The sequence below is a fragment of the Pseudopipra pipra genome, chromosome W, assembly GCF_036250125.1.
Source record: "Pseudopipra pipra isolate bDixPip1 chromosome W, bDixPip1.hap1, whole genome shotgun sequence".
Taxonomy (NCBI): domain Eukaryota; kingdom Metazoa; phylum Chordata; class Aves; order Passeriformes; family Pipridae; genus Pseudopipra; species Pseudopipra pipra.
In genome coordinates, this window is record NC_087580.1 from 27,542,852 (window position 1) to 27,560,425 (window position 17,574).

At 50.7% G+C, this 17,574-nt stretch overlaps 1 protein-coding gene across 1 annotated transcript; it reads left to right on the forward strand.

The window, feature by feature from the left end:
- Positions 1-244: 244 nt before the first annotated feature.
- Positions 245-1,213, forward strand: LOC135404941 (olfactory receptor 14J1-like). Its single transcript, XM_064639672.1, has one exon. It carries the CDS (start codon positions 245-247, stop codon positions 1,211-1,213), a length of 969 nt encoding a protein of 322 aa, XP_064495742.1.
- The last annotated feature ends 16,361 nt before the right edge of the window (positions 1,214-17,574 follow it).

Genomic DNA, 17,574 nt, shown 5'->3' on the forward strand with positions numbered 1-17,574 from the left:
CCGGTGCAGAGCAGGGCTGACCCCTCACAGCCAGTTGGCAGAGGGTCTGCTCCTCATGGAAGATGTAGTGAACCCCGAGCAGGGCTCCAGCCCTGGAGCTGAAGGAGAGACTCCTAGAAAAGGAAAACCAATGGAGCAGCAAGAGGGGTGTTGGAAAGAGGCTTTGAATTTTCTCAGAATGTTCTGCTCTAACTTGTCACTGTTATTTCCTCCTTGAACAGTGCCCCACATCCAGAGGCAACAAATGTGCAACAGCAGCTCCTTCAATCAGTTCCTCCTCCTGGCATTCGCAGACAGGCGGGAGCTGCAGCTCCTGCACTTCTGGCTCTTCCTGGCCATCTCCCTGGCTGCCCTCCTGGCCAACGGCCTCATCCTCAGCGCCGTAGCCTGTGACCACCACCTGCACACCCCCATGGGCTTCTTCCTGCTCAACCTCTCCCTCACAGACCTGGGCTGCATCTGCACCACTGTCCCCAAAGCCATGCACAATTCCTTCTGGGACACCACAACCATCTCCTACAAGGGATGTGCTGCACAGCTCTTTTTCTTTGTCTTCTACATCACAGCAGAGTATTCCCTCCTCACCATCATGTGCTACGACCGCTACGTTGCCATCTGCAAACCCCTGCACTACGGGACCCTCCTGGGCAGCAGAGCTTGTGCCCACATGGCAGCAGCTGCCTGGGCCACTGGCTTTCTCAATTCTCTGCTGCACACAGCCAGTACATTTTCCCTGCCCCTGTGCCAGGGCAATGCCCTGGGCCAGTTCTTCTGTGAAATCCCACACATCCTCAAGCTCTCCTGCTCACACTCAGGCTACCGCAGGGAAATTGGGCTCATTGTGTTTAGTGCCTGTTTAGGGTTTGGTTGTTTCATTTTCATTGTGTTCTCCTATGTGCAGATCTTCAGGGCTGTGCTGAGGATCCCCTCTCAACAGGGACGGCACAAAGCCTTTTCCACGTGTCTCCCTCACCTGGCTGTGGTCTCCCTGTCCCTCAGCACTGGCACAGTTGAACACCTGAAGCCCCTTTCTATTTCCTCCCCATCTCTAGATCTGATTGTGTCAGTTCTGTACTCGGTGGTGCCTCCAGCACTGAACCCCCTCATCTACAGCCTCAGGAACCAGGAGCTCAAGGATGCCCTGAAGAAACTCATAACTGGGTGTTTTTCAGAAGCAATAAACTCTCCTTCTGCATGTTATGGACCTCATTAAAGGCCAGTTGTGTTCTGTGCTTCATTAACACCCACCATATCTTCCCTATTTTTTGCTCCTGGTAGGGGTGTTACTTTTGTGATAATTTGTTCACACCAAAAAATCCTTATAAATGTATATATAAAGATATATATATATATATATAAACACCATTTTCAATTCAGTGTAAGCCTTTCTAGCCTGGCCTAGAAGCTGTACAAATTGGGACTTGTACTCACTGTCTGCTTAAATACCAAATAAAGAACTCTGCCTTGACTTGTTTGCCTGACCTCTTTCCTCTCTGACTTCTCTGCAGCTGCAGATCCAGTGCCTCTGTGCAGAGCTGGGCCAGAAAAGAGTCCCAGCAGAGCAGCACTGCCAGGGAGCAGCAGCCCTTCTCCTGCCTGGCCTCCTCTCCCTTCCCTTCCACACTGTCCTGCAGAGCCCTGTGTTGTTGGAGGCCTCAGTGCTCTGGCAGTCAGTCCCAGTCCTGCTGCAGGACTGTCCAGGGACTGCAGGCAGGGACAGCCACGGGCACTGCTGGCACAGAGCTGACCTCTGCAGCAGCACTGCCATCCTGCAGGGGCATCTCCTCAGGCCAGGGCCTGAAAGCTTCAATCTGCTTTCCACTTTGCTCTCCAGGATGTGCCCAACACAACGCCCTGCAGAGGAAAACAGCAGGGACCAGCACAAGGGTGGGAGTGCTCAGGGTGGGGGCACCCAGCAGTGCCCTGGCACAGCCAGCGCCGCTCCCAGCACTGGCCTCTCACCCCAGGCCATTGGGCTTGTTCTTCCCTCCAAGGAGGGACATCAAATGACCAGCTCAGGAGTCCATGTTTGCACTGCATGCACAAGACATGCCCCTGTGTCACGGCTTGGGGCTGGGGGGGTGGAAGGCTTAGACAAAGTTGATGGCAGAAGCCGTCTCGTTGAGCTACGAGGGGCAGAAAGGACCCCCTTGCTTTCTAAATTTCTTCTCAGAGAGGAGCCTGGCTGTGGCTGGATCCAATCTCAGGCTCAGATTTTGGTTTCAATAGAAGGAATTATAGAGGAATTCAATCACTTTGTCCTGCAGGTTTTAGTGATGGCAAATCAGAAATATTTCTAGAAAATGAATTGTTTATTATGACAAATGAACAGAAAATTGATCACACAATTGAATAGATGAAAGACCTTAAAAAGAATTATTTCCTGCACAGTATAAAAGCAAAAACCTCCTAGTACTATAGTGTACAATAGGACAGTGCAGTCTATCAAACTAATTCTCTTAAAGTATTGGATCAAAGCCAACAAAAAGAAACAATCCTGAAGCAGACATTGAGGTAACTCACCCCATAACAACAGGGGTAGTCCTCTCTCTTTCACTTAACCCCTGGGCAGTGACCATGAAGGGCTCTTCCTGCTTCATGGCAGAAGCTCCACACACTTCAAGGAAGTCTGTGGAAGAATTAGCCCCATGACAGTTGGACGGGGCTTTTACAGTTATCAAGGGTTTGACTGCCAGACATATTTGCAGGCCAGGGAGCAGCTTATCTGTCAAATCCTGTTCCAGAAAGCAGGATGTGTGTTTGAAGTTTCAAGAAGCATTTTGGGTTTAGCATAATTCAACATTAAAAACAGCACCTTGACACCAGCAGTAACTCACCACAGAGAGCTTGCATTGTTTGCAATCTCTGACCAATTTTTAGGTATTTTCAGAGCAGAGCATCCTGTCTAAAATGACCCCTTGATTCCATGAGGTTGCAAAAACTCTCAGGGTTCCTTTGGTTCCATGAGGCCCTGCAGTGTCACAATGGCCCCTTGATTTCAGGATGTTCCAAAACATCCCAGGGTTCCCTTGGCTCCAAGAGGCTCCCCAGTGTCCCACCGGCCCCTGGATTCCAGGAGGCCCTGCAGTGTCCCAATGGCCACTCGGTTCCAGGAGCCACAGCGGCTGCCGCCGGCGTCTGTGCCCGGAGCCGCCGCTCCCACGGGGCTGCCGCACTCACCGCCGGGGTTGCCGCTCGTGCAGCCGCCGCTCTGCCCCGGCTGCACCGGGACCCGGCACCGCCTCGGGCCTGCGCTGCCGCCTCAGCGGCCACAGGGACACAGGGATGGGGGACCTTTGCTCTGACACTGAGGGGGCCTGGCTTTGTTCTGCTGGGGTCTGGGCTTTAGGAAAGTTGCTGTTCATTTTCATGCTCCACTGGAACACCTCCTGAATTCCAAAGGTTTCCTAATTCAGGGGGAGGGGTTTCTATGGCATCGGAGGTGCTGCCCCTCGGGACACATTGTCAATAAACCATCCAGCTGATTTGGATGGGTGTAAGAGCTGGGGAACACAGGATAATCAGTCATCCCCTGAAAACCGTGGAATATTCCCTACCTGAATCCTAACCCAAAGAGAAGAGTTTGGATACAATTCCCAAATAGTTTGGAAACTCCAGTCATTCCTGACACCAGGATGGAAATTCAGCAGATAACTAAAGCCAGTCACCTTGGGAGCCCACAACCAGCGGGGCTGAGGGAGGCCCTGGCAGCTCCCCAGCACCTCCCTCTCAGTGGGACACCTCTGGCAGCCTCTCCCAGCTCGGGAACCCTCCAGTTTGCAACACTCCAAAGACCCTCGCTGGTGCCCAGGACAATTCTGATCCCCCTCAACAAACACTCCTCCAGCTGTGACCCTTGTCGGGTGGGAAGCACAAAGGGATTTGTGGAAGTGTTTCCTTGACTACAAGAATTGGGGAGAGGGACCTTTACACACTCAGATATTGATGTGTCCACACATCTCTGCCTGGGTGTGGATTGACTGTGGTGGGAATGTTGTTGTTGTGAATCTATAATTCAGTCACTGTTAAAATTACAGCACATGCTATTGAATCACCTGATAACTGTTCAATTGGTCAATGATTAAGTGCTACTAATGTCTTTTGTCCCCTTATCTTTGGATCCAATTCCTTTGTGCCCTGACCTCTTGCATCCCAAGGATCTGTGTAAATCATACTTTTCATCAAAAAATATATATTTTTCATGACTTCCACTTTAAAGTCATCCTCCTTAGCTAAACTACAAAACAACTCCAATTAGCTCTAGAAGTCTTGAAGGCATGAAGACAATTAAAGGAAGAGAAAGAAATTGTTTTTCAGTGTTTTAATGAGCCCCACGGTGTTTGGAGTTGCATCAGCTGTCAGTCCAAGATGGGCCATGTTAGAACTGGTAAGGCTGGGGGGTGAGGAGCAAGGTTGATCATCCAGGGTCAGTGTGGATCTCCTGAGGAGACACTCAGCATCAAGATCACTTGAACAACTCTATCACCTCTTCTCTGAACTAAAAAAATATCCATAATTGAATTAAAAAAAATACAAATTTTGAAGACTTGATTTGAAATTGCCTTGAAGACAATTAAAGGAAGACAAAGAGATCCTGAGGGATTTCTGCATTTTAATGAGCCCCACGGTGTGTTTGCAGCCCAGCCCATGATCCTGAGGTACTGAGAGAAGATTGAAGCAGCTGCTCAAGAAGTCAGAAGCCAAACTCCAAGTGCCTTGAAGCATTGCTGGGCCCCACTGAGGGCAGGCACTGCCAAAGCCTCCCCAGGGACTCCTTGGAGCAGCTCCTTGGAGGCCAGGAGTGCAGGCAGACAAAGGCTCTGGGCAGGCCCCTGCAATGCTGAGCAAAGCCTGCCTTGGTTTTGTGGAGCACAAAGGCCAAGGCCTGAGCCCCAGGCCCTGGCCCAGCAGATCCTGTCCCTCCCGGCTGGCTCAGGGCTGTTTGGGGGGCACTGGGATGGGAAGGGGAGGAACAACCAAGGCCAAAACTGGGCAACCCCTGCCAGGCTCCTGAGGGAGGGGCGAGGCAGAAACCAAGGGCAGAACCTGCCAGGCAAGTTGGTTGTGGTGGCCTGAGTGGCAGAGGCAGCTGCCAGAGGCAAGGGGACAAAGGCCTGGGTGCCTTTGGGCCTTGCAGCCCTGCCAGAGCCCTTGGCCATCTCTCCTGCAGGCTGTCCTGCCCTGGCCCTGCTGCTGCTCTGGCCTTGCAGGCTGCACACACCCCTCCTGCTTTCCCACCCCCTCCCAGCAGCATTTCTAGACCCTCCCTGATGTCTGCACCAGCTCTGGCTGTTGCCATGTGCACTTGGCCTTCTGAACTTGGATCCTGAGCCCCTGTGCCACAGGACATCCCTCCCAGAGCCCAGGCCCTTCTCCTGGGGGTCACTGCAGAGCTGAGCAGATCCAGGTCACCTCCCATTCCTCTGCCAACCCCCTGGGCCTGCTCTGGGCTCTCCAGGTCCTTGCCCTGCTCCCAAGGGCTGTGGGGGTGCTTAATGTTCAGGGCTTGGGGTTTGGAGCTCAGGGTGGGGATTACGCAGAGCTTTGGGAGGTTTGTGGCACTGTCTGGTTCATGATCAGGGGAAGAGCTTTTTGGGCTGGGTCAGGATAAAAGCTTGTTTTTTCACACTGATAATACAGGTTTGGGATTGGGGGGGGGGCATTAGAGGACAAATAAGAGTCTGGAGTTCTGGTTTTGGGCTTTTTCTGGCTTGGAAGTAGAACAGTGGATTCCTTTCCATGGGTGGAGCAGCACTTTTGAGTGGTGTTAGAACTTGAGGTTGCAAAGTGCATAAAGGTCAATCAGGAGTGTTTGCAGTCAGTGTTTCAGCACTCTCAGCATTCCCTTAACCTGTTTTTACCTCATCAAAATCTTTCCTCTCTCTTGGCCAAGCCCCTCTTTCCTTCCCCAATTTTCTTATTCCTTTTGTCCCAGTTCTTCCCAGCCTCCTCAGAACTTTCATCAGGATGGGCTCAGCTTTGTGATAACACGGTGCAACCTCATGGAATCAAGGAGCCACTGTGAAACTGCAGAACCTCATGGAATTATGGGGCCATTGTGACATTGGGGAAACCCTTGGAATCAAGAGGCAACTGGGACACTCCAGGGCCCCATGGAGCCAAAGGAACCCAGGGACAGTGGGCAACCTCCTGAAATAAAGGGGCCATTGTGACACTGCAGAAACCCATGGAGTCAGGAGGCCATTATGGCACTGCAGGGCCTCTTGGAAACAAAGAAACCCTGGGCCACAGTGGAATTTCATGGAATCAAGAGGCCGTTGTGACATTGAGGAACCTCATGGACTCAAGGGGCCGATGTGACACTGCAGGGCCTCCTGGAACCAAAGGAACCCTGAGACATCTCAGAGCCTCATGGAACCAAGGGGCCACTGTGCCTCCCCAGAACTCCATGGAATCAAGCAGAGCCGCTGCCTCCCCCCCGCCACCGCACGGACCGGAGTCGCCGGCTCTGCCCCGCTTGGACACCTCTGGAGTCAGCGTGTTCTTGGGCAGCACAACTTAGATCAGAGAGTTTCCCAGAGTTTGCTTTGCCCCCTCGTTTCCCCAGGGACAGGGTAGCCTCTTCCCATGGCCCCTCTGCTCCCACAGGGTGTCCTGCTCTTCTCCTGGCACATCCCATCTCCCCACAGAGCCTTTCCCCAGGGGAACACGTCTGTGCTGGCCTGAGCAGCCCTTCCTGCACCCCTTGCCCGTGCTCCCCACAGCCCCCGAGCTGGGGGGGCTGCTCTGCAGAGCACGGGGGCTGTGGGACCCAGGACCATGGGGGCCTCTGTTGGGCTGTGCTGCTCCAGCTGGGAGGCAGAGCCAGCTGATGGTGCTCCCTGCCACTGACCACCTCCCACAGACGCTCCTGTGTGGCCATGGAGAGGGCTCAGACGGGCCCTGCCTTGTTCCAGAGATGGGACATTGCTTTGGGGGCTGCCCTTGACTGACCTGTGGAAGTTCACTGAGGGGAACACAAGTCACTTGCAAGAGTTTTCCCTCTACCTGTTGCATCCCCTGGAGTTGCAGAGCTCTGTTTGCCCCTTCGCAGCAAGATTTAGTACTTTATCTCTGTGTGACTCCACCCTGGGCAGGATTCTGCTCCAGGGCTCCATTCCCTGCTGACTGGATGGGACAGGCTGTCCCTGCAGATCCTCTGTGCTCTCCTGCACTTCCTGAGTTCCTACAGACAAGTCACCTGCCATCAGAGCCCTCACAAGCTGCAGAGCCCCAGGCAGGTGACTTGGAGACCATTTGCCACTGGCCACCAGCACAGAACATCTGAACCAGCCCTCAGGCCCTCAAGTGCCCCAGTGAGTCGCTTCTCTCACTGCAGGGACTGAATGGGGAAACAAGCAAAGCAATGAGACTTTGGAGAGTCTATTCCTTGGCCTTGTTCTTTACACCAACCTTTCCAAAAGAACAAAGTCTTCAGGAACTGCCCAGGGGGATCCCCTTTCCTGATGGAAATGATGTTAAGGAGCCCAGCTCTGTCCCAGCAGTGCCCAGGGCCTGTCCCTGCCCAGGGTCACAGGACTGACACCCAGCAGGGACTGAGCTGCCAGAGCACTCAGGCCTTGGGCAAGGAGCAGAAAGGAGAGGGAGGCAGTGGAAAAAGAGCATCTCTGAGAAGGCCAAGAGCTGCTGCTCCCTGGCAGTGCTCCTGTACCAGGACTCTTTACCCCTTCTCCTCTGCACACAGGCACTGCCCTCCAGCTTCAGGGATGTTGTTGGAGGGAGAATCTGGAAAAAAGAATTCAAGTCCTTTATTCTACTCAGAGATTGTGATTCCTTATGTACAGAATAACAAAATCAGGACATTTGACAAAGAAATTGCTGCAGAAACTTTTCTTTAAATGCAAACAGAGAATGATCCCTCATTTACACAATTGTGGGTCAAAACAAAGGGAGAGTGAATTAGGTATGAGATGAAGAATAAATTTCTGTGCTAACAACATTTAAAGAGGAAAAAATGTAGGAAGCGGCCCCCACCACAACTCTCAAAAGCTTTAGAATGCAGGCTGGGCCAGTAAAGGGTTACACAATGACTGTTGTGCAGAAGAAAACAGGCAGGCTATTGCTCTTGAAAAGCATCTAGTCATCATTTTTCTCAGGGCATCCTTAAGCTCCTGGTTCCTGAGGCTGTAGATGAGGGGGTTCAGTGATGGAGGTACTACTGAGTACAGAACTGCCACCACCAGGTCCAGGGATGGGGAGGAGATGGAGGGAGGCTTGAGGTCGGAAAATGTGGCAGTGCTGACAAACAGGGAGACCACAGCCAGGTGAGGGAGGCAGGTGGAAAAGGCTTTGTGCCGTCCCTGCTGAGAGGGGATCCTCAGCACAGCCCTGAAGATCTGCACATAGGAGAAAACAATGAAAATGAAACAACCAAACACTAAACAGACACTAACCCCAATGAGCCCAATTTCCCTGAGGTAGCCTGAGTGTGAGCAGGAGAGCTTGTGGATGGCAGGGATTTCACAGAAGAACTGGCCCAGGGCATTGCCCTGGCACAGGGGCAGGGAAAATGTATTGGCTGTGTGCAGCAGAGCAATGAGAAATCCAGTGGCCCAGGCAGCTGCTGCCATGTGGGCACAAGCTCTGCTGCCCAGGAGGGTCCCATAGTGCAGGGGTTTGCAGATGGCAACGTAGCGGTCGTAGCACATGGTGGTGAGGAGGGAAAACTCTGCTGCCATGAAGAAATAAAAGAAAAAGAGCTGTGCAGCACATGCCTTGTAGGAGATGGTTGTGGTGTTATGGAGGGAATTGTGCATGGCTTTGGGGACAGTGGTGCAGATGCAGCCCAGGTCTGTGAGGGAGAGGTTGAGCAGGAAGAAGCCCATGGGGGTGTGCAGGTGGTGGTCGCAGGCTACGGTGCTGAGGATGAGGCCGTTGGCCAGGAGGGCAGCCAGGGAGATGGCCAGGAAGAGCCAGAAGTGCAGGAGCTGCAGCTCCCGCCTGTCTGTGAATGCCAGGAGGAGGAACTGGGGCATGGAGCTGCTGTTGGACATTTGCTGCCTCTGGGTTTTTGTTTCCAACACAGGAGAAGAAGACAGTAAGAGGCCAGTTCGTGTGGACTTATCTAAACCAAGTCAAAGCTGTATTCTACAGACACTCCCCAGGGCACACACAGACAGCCTTTTGATTTCCTAGGAGATCTTCCTTCAGCTCCAGTGCTGGGTCCCTACTCAACAGCATTTTCACTGTTGTAGCATCACTGTGCTTCTGTACAGGGGTTTCACATAACAAGGAGATGTTAAGGGACAGGTTTCCAACCTGGAGGGAAATTCAGCTTGGAAGGAAACCTCAGGGAGACAGCCAAGTGTCCTTATGATAGCATTTGATTTAAGCAGACTCAGCTCCTTCCCCAGCACCACAGGCTGCACTGGTAGGGGTCATATTCCATTTGCAAGTGCAAAAATGACAGCTCAGACTAGTCCTGATGGGTCTAGCAGAGGTGATGCTGGTGCTGCCCACAGGCAGAGCAGTGGCTGAAAGCACATTAGGAAGCTCAGACAGACCTACTGAGCACTCACAGTTCAGATGTCTCGGGGACTTGTCAAAATTAATACTTTCTTAATGATTTATTCCTGCCATTCCTCAAGAGTAGGAAACTGGAAACACAATCTCAGGAAATTTCCTTAGCCTTATAAAAATCTTTGTCTTGGAAATATTCTGAGAGGAGCTGAAGCTCTGAACATCTCCTCCTCCTCTACACTCCAGATACTCTCAGAGTTGCACTTACAGAATCTGTAGTTGGTGGGCAGTGCCAGCTTTCCCAGATGCCTCCAAAAGCTGCAGTCCCATTGCCCTGCATGAACAGACTTCCTGTGCCAAGATCTGTTAAAATTCTCCCCCAGTGAGGTCTCAGCATCATTCTACATCTGACAGCCTTTAACTTCTCTCTGTCTCACTCCCCTGCCCTTGGTGCTGCAGGCAGTGCCCTCAGCCCTGCTGGGCTGTGCAGAGGAGCTGCTCACCAGCAGAGCTGTCTCTTTGAAGCTCTTCTTGCTTGCCAGGAGCTCCCTGTGTGCCAGGAGCCAGGCCCAGCTCAGCAGCACAGCAACAGCCCCAGGCATTTCATGACCCTCAGGGGGTTTGATGTTGTTTACATGAGACTCAGTCCCTGAGAGGAAGTTCAAACAACTTCTCAAGAAGTCAAAATGAGATTGAAACACTGAAGTTTCTTGTAGTGCTAATGAGTCTCACTGAGGGACACAACTGAGAACGTGTCCCTGGGTTCCAGTTAGAGCAGAAATCTGCAGACAGTGATGACAAGGATGGACAAGCAAGGGAAAGGTGGCTCTGATGCTGAAGAAACCTTGACTTGTTTCCTTAATCCAACGGGCCACGGTCTGACCTCCAGCCCCTGGGAAGGCAGATTCTGTCCCTGCCTCATTCCTCAGGGCTCTTCCTGGGGCACTGGGATGTGGGATGTGCAATGCCAAGGGCAGGACCATGGGGTGGCACCTGCCAGGCTGCTGAGCAGGGACAAGGAGGCCATGAGGCCCCAGGGCTGCAAGGGCCACTCCCCTCCTCCTGGCATCAGGGGCACAGACAGCAGCCATGGCCAAAGGCCTGCAGAAGGTGGCTGTGTCAGGGCCTTTCAGCTTCTCCCCATCCCTGTCTCCTCTCCAGCCCAGGCTGTCCTACGGTGTCCATGCCCTGCCCCTTTCCCTGCAGGCTGTCGTCATCCCCCCGGCTGCCCCACCTGGCTGGCACCTTCCTGCACTGACATCTCTGCGTCCTCCCTGGCTCTTCCTGCACACACAAAGCCTTGGGCTCATCCAGACTCCTTCTTTGTGACATATTGCACCACAACACTGACTTCAGAGGGAAATTTCTGACTTCTTGTCACCAGTCTAGGCCACCCCAGCTGCCCTTGGTGGCACTAGTTCTTTCTTAGGCTGTTTTCTGACAGGAAGAAAAGCTCCACCAGCTCTGAAACCCCCCTTCCAGACCTCTCAGGCTACTCCTCTACTGTCCTCAATCTTTGCACCCCTGACCCCTGAGTCCTCAGCCTCTATATACGGGTCATGTGCTTGAGGCCCCAAATTCCCTCCTGGGAGATCTCTGGGACCTCTCCAAGGTTTTGGAAGATGACAATAGAGTGCTCTTATCCCAGGAAACACAGAGGGACCCTTTTTTCCAAGGGTTGTCTTGGCAGAATGAGGCACAATCTCTTTAAACTTTCTGGCACAAGGGAGCTCTGAGCTCTGGGTACGGAGGGAGGTCCAAGTACCAACCACTGGAGTGGGAGCTACAAATCATCAGGGTTTGTGTTCTTTGGAGGGCCAGACACTGGTGAGAGTGGTGTGTGTGTGTGTGCACATGTAAGGACTTGAAGGGCACAATGAACTGTCTCAAAACACTGTCAAAGAAGGAAAATCCCATAAGGCACCACAACACATAAGCACTGGTGGCAAACAGGAAAGCCTTTAATTCCAAGGCCTAAAGGGAGGTGAAGCTTTGGAAGTAGCCCCCAGGACAGAATTGCACTGTGCAGAGTGTGGGAAAGAGCAGACAGCCCCAACAGGAAGCCAGGGCTGGTAAGGCAGGTCTGGGGAACCCATCCAGACAAAGATTCCCACCTGCAGACTGGAAGCACACTGGGCAAAACTCCCACCGTGGCAAGCTGTGGGAAAGGAAGCAAGTCCTTGTAGACGTGCCAGCCCAAGCTGTGGGAACAGCATCTACCCCCCTGAATACCCAGGGCTTGGGCTGTATAAAAGTGATAGCCCAGAAGCACAACTTGGGGACCCTCCACCGAGCAGAGCAGGGTGAAGAAGGACCGGTGGGAGCCTCAGGGATCTCCATGGTGTGATACATTTAATTCATCTCTGTCTCTCTCTCACTGGCTTCCCACCACTCTCTTCTTCTCTCTTTCTGTTTCTTTCTCTGTCTCCTATTTACTGTTAAATCAAAGCTGGACTGCTGATTTTGGCACATGGTCTCCTTTGCAGCTGAATTTGGGCAGCTGAATTTTCATAATGGGAACCTGAGAGTATCCATGAGGTTTTACAGTGTGGGAATGGCTACTGGATTCCACGAGGTTCCACAGAGTCACAGGGTCCATTTGGCTTCGTAAGGCTCTGCAGTGTGATAATGGACCCTTGATTCCATGGGTTTGCAAAATGTCTCAGAACTCCTTTGGTTTTAGGAGGCCCCACATATCACAGTGGCCCCTTGGTTCCATGAGATTCCACAGTGTCCCAGGAATCCTTTGGTTCCATGGGACCCTGCAGTGCCACAGTGGCCCCTTGATTCCATGAGGTTCTGAAAAGTCTCAGGGTTCCTTTGGTTTCATGAGGCCCTGCAGTGTCACAGTGGCTTTTGAGTCCCCAAGGTTCCTCAGTGTCACAGTGGCCCCTGATTCTATGAGGTCCTGAAATGTCTCAGGGCTCCCTTGGTTCCCTGAGGCCCTTCATGGCACAATGAACCCTTGGTTCCATGAGATTCCACAGTGTCCCAGGGTTCCTTTGGCTCCAGAAGGCCCTACAGTGTCACAATGGCCCCTTTACTCCAGGAGGTTCCACAGTGTCCTTGCTGGAACACACAGGGCTGTAATGTTGTCACCCCTGCAGAGCTGCCTCCAGCTCTGGGCTCCAGCACAGGAAGGACATGGACCTGTTGGAGCGAGTGCAGAGGGGAGCAACAAGAGGATCAGAGGGATGGAGCAGCTCTGCTGTGAGGAAAGGCTGAGAGAATTGGGATTGTTCAGACTGGAAAAGAGAAGGCTCCAGGGTAACCTTATTGTGGCCTTGCAGTGCCTGAAGGAGCCAACAAGAAAGATGGAGAGAGACTATTTACAAGGGCCTGGAGTGACAGGACAAGGGGGAATGGCTTCACACTGACAGAGCAAAGGGTTAGATGGGATATTAGAAAGAAATTCTTGACTGTGAGGGTGGTGAGATCCTGGCACAGATTGCTCAGAGGAGTTATGGCTGCCCCATCCCTGGAAGTGTTCAAGGGCAGGCTGGATGGGTCTCAGAACAACGTGGTGTAGTGTCAGGGGGTTGGAACAAGTTGGTCTTTAAGGTCCCTTCCCACCCAAACCGTTCCATGATTCTGTGACTTGTGGGGGATGTGGTGGTCAGAACCTTCCCAGCGGGACAGGGGAGAGTACAAGGTGGAGAAAAAAAAAACAACTCGTGGATTGAGATAAGTCAGTTTGTTTGAAGCAAAAAGCAAAGTGATGCTTGCGCACGCAGAAGCAAAAGACAGCAGGGTTTGTTCTCTGCTTCCCAGGAGCAGCCACTCCCGAGGAGCAGGGCTTGGGTCCGCGGGACAGTTCCTTAGCAGGCAGCCATTAGACAATGAATGCCCCCCTCCTGCTCCCTTGCCTTCAGCTAAGGAAGGAATGTCCCAGTGTTGGTGCTGTGCTCAGCAGTGGCCAAAACACTGGGGTGTTCTCAACACCCTTCCAGCTGCCAATGCCAAGCCCAGCCCTGGGATGGCTGCTGTGGGGAACTTAACTGCAGCTCAGCCACACCCAACCCAAATATCTGTGGCACATATTCTATAGAATCCATCCTTAGGTGTTGTGTGATAGATCTATAAGATATTACAACTAATAAGCAATAATCAGGCAAGTGTCCTCCTTAGGGACACACACAACCCCCCCTGCCTGGGTTTGTTCCCTGGGGGTCTCTGCAGCAGCAAGCACAGCCCCACACTGACTGCTCTGGGCTGTGCAGGCATTTGTGGTTCTGCCTGTCTCAGACACACCCCCAACGTTGGGATGGATCTGGATGTCACTGGATGTGATGTCACAGGGGAGATGTGATGTCATAGGGGAGATGTGATGTCAGAGGGATTATATGATATCACAGGGTAGTTGTGATGTCATATGATGGATGTGACATCATAGGGGAGATGTGATGTCACAGGAAGGATATGATGTCATATCATGGTTGTGATGTCATAGGGGAGATGTGATGCCAGTGGAAGGATGTGATGTCATAGAGGAAATATGATGTCAGTGGGAGGATTTGACGTCACAGGTGAGGACGTGACATCACAGGGATGATATGATATCACAGGAGAGGTGTGATGTAATATGATGGTTGTGACATCATAGGAAAGGCGTGATGTCATAGGGGAGATGTGATGTCACATGGGAGGACATGATGTCACAGGAAGGATGAGATGTCACAGAGCAGGTGTGATGTCACAGGAAGGATGTGACATCATAGGGGAGATGTGATGTCACATAAAGGATGTGATGTCATATGATGGATGTGACATCATACGAGAGATGTGATGTCACAGGGATGATGTGATGTCACAGGAGGGATGTGACATCACAGGTATTATATGATATCACAGGAGAGCTGTGATGTCATATGATGGACATGACATCATAGAGGAGATGTTATGTCACAGGAAGGATGTGATGTCACAGGGATGATACAATATCACAGGAGAGGTGTGATGTCATACGGGAGATGTGATGTCACAGAGGAGGATATGATGTCACAAGAAAGATGCTATGTCACAGGAAAGATTTGATGTCACAGGGGAGATGTGATGTCATATTATAGTTGGGACATCATAGAGGAGGTGTGATGTCATGGGAAGGATGTGATGTCACAGGGATTATATGATATCACAGGAGAGGTGTGATTTCACAGGAAGGATGTGATGTCATAGGCGAGATGTAAAGTGACAGGAAAGATGTCACGTCACAGGAAGGATGTGATGTCACAGGGAGGATTTGATGTCATAAGGGAGCTGTGATGTGACAGGTACGATGCCTGCCACCCCCACGCCCCTGGCGCCTGATTGGCCGCTGCCCCACCAATGGGCCGTCCCATGGGATGCAAATGTCCTGCCCTGCTGCATATTCATGAGCTCGGGGCGGGGCTTTGAGCCCTTGATCAGAGGCAGGCGAGCTTTTGGTCCTCGCCCGCCGCCGCCGCGCCCGGAGCGCACCCGTGCCAAGTGCGTGGGGTCGACCACAGGAACCCAATATATTGTGTGAGTGCAGGGCTTGAGGTGTGTGGGATTGAATGGACACAGAGAAAGAACTAACATTCAGAAACATATCTACTTCTCTGTCTCAATTAATAAACCCCACAGTTTGACACATTGACTTCAAATTCCCACAGAAGAAGTAGCAGTGTGTATTCCCTCTGACACCTTGGCCACCCTAGAGCAAATAAAGATGCTGAGGTGTAAATGCTCTGGGTTTATTTGTTTTTTGAAGAAAACATTCCAGACTTCTCCATTATTGCTACTCTAGTGGCATCATGCCAGATAAGAAAAATAGTGGGATAAATAGATAATTCCTTCTTTTTAATAATGGGTCCATAGCGGCCCAGATTTCCTCTTTTTGCAGGAACCTGCCAGCAGATGAGGTCAAACTGCGTGAGAGCAATAAAGCTTTCAATTGCTGCAATGGGCAGAAGAGATAACTGCCCCCACAACTGCTTCTGTTATCAGTTTAAAAGTATGCCATGAGAAAACGAAGCAGCAACAGGACTGGAGAGTTCTACTGTTCTTTGCAGCGCTGGTTGTTTGCATGTGTTTGTGTTTTTATCTTAATAACTTTGTGATATGCAAGTCTGTGTGTATTTTTGTCTCAGGAGTTTTGCAATATGTAAAAGTTTACCACAAACATCGTGTGTCTCCTCTACTCCCCAAATTGCTTGTATTATCAGCTTATTAATAATTGTTGACTTATTGGTGTTTTTATCATGAGCAACTCACTGGTAAGATTGTGTAAGACAAGCCATTTCATGTATTGCTACTTTAATTTTTGCCAAGTTTATTTTGTCTTTTTATTGAAAAACAAATTGGCTTGGGAGAAGCTTTTAGATATGTATAATTCTGTCTCAATCAATTGAAACTCCACCAAATTTAGCCTGGGAGTTGGTACAAGAATTTATGCATATTTGGAATCATACAAATATGTATTAGATGCATTAATCCTCTGCCTCGGAAGGCATCAAATTTTACATTTGGCTAAATTTCTCAAAATATTAACAAATAAAACTAAATCTGGACAAAACAAAAGAAAGTGTTACCTGAAGAGAATATAAGAAAGCCTTTTACCAACTCCCAAGTAACTCAATGCATTTGCAGAAGAACTGATGTGTAATTTCAGGTCCAATTTCAAGACACATTGGCCCCTCTAACAGACACATTACTATGGAATCCCTCATACCCAACACGCATTAGAGGATACCCTGATTACTCACGGGGTGGAGACAGTGGCTAATGAAAATTAGATTTGTGTCAGTATTAAATCCTGATGTTTGTAACTTTGTTAATGTTAGGAAATTTGATTGTAGCTATTGGGATCATGTTATGTCCCATATGCTTACTATTTTACTGTAAGGTTTGGTTTTTTTGGAGGGAATTGCATTGCATTGGGAAAAGATTTGTGCTATCTCTTCCTTTTCTTTACTCTTCTCTCTTTCTGTCCACTACACAAAAGGCACCGCCCACAAAGAAGATTCACAGTGAACGACCAAAGAAGAGAAATTATTGAATGCATAAATTACGGGGTGGTGTCAGAGACTGAAACAGCTCATGATTTATGCATTCTAGGATTGCCAAGGGACTCTTGCAGGTTTCTGCTGGACTTTTGCATTAGACCTCTGATGGCCCATCAAAGCCCATCCCCCCTCTGCCAATCCTGAAAGGCAGGAAAAACCCTTTTCCCAGGCCCCTCATGGGAACTCTGCGCAGGCCCAGGAGATGTTGGGGGTTCATGGCATGGCCTGGGACACCATCCATGGATATAATAACTCATAACTTCTTGGAGTGTGGGGGCTTCCCTCCCCCACCCCCAACGGATCAAGGCCACCACTTCAACTCACAGACATGGAAGCTGCAACTCCCAAGTTCCATCGCTGGACCCCGTGGGCGGTGACTGTAGACATCTTTCCACTCTCAGCTTTGCTTTCCCTTACTCTCCCTCACCCTTATCCTATCTTTCCTTTCTCTCCCTTATGCATTTTCCCTAAAGGTTCTCTTTATGCCACATTGCTGTAGATGAGAGATAGAGCTGATAACACCCAAAATGGCAACATACCTGTTTACCTTTGAAACAAAACTGTTCTGAAATAAGCCCTACTTATATGTTTTCAAACACCAATTATTCGGTCTCTTTTCACTCTAATCCACCCCAAGGGATTTATTAATAAGAACCTGGGTTACCCCCCCCTTTCTGGGGTGGGTGGTAACAGACCCCTTGTAGCAGGATGTTCGGCCTGGAAAAGAATCTGATGGGAGAATGCAAGCACTGCAAACTCTCTGTGTGAGTTGCTGCTGGTGCCAAGGGGTTGGTTTAGTGTTGAATTGTGCCAAACCCAACCTGGTTCCCCAACCTTCCAACACACATCCTGCTTTTGGAAGCAGAGTTTGACAGATCAGCTGCTCACTGGCCTGGGAATATGTGACTGGAGATCCATCAGTGGATAAGCATAAAAGCCCAGGGCCAACTTTCATAGAGCAGATTCTTCCACAGACTTTGTTGAAGTGTGTGGAGCTTCTGCTGTGAAGCAGGGACAGCTCTTGATGGTCACTGCTTGGGCAGTAAAAGAAAGAGAGAGATCTGCCTTG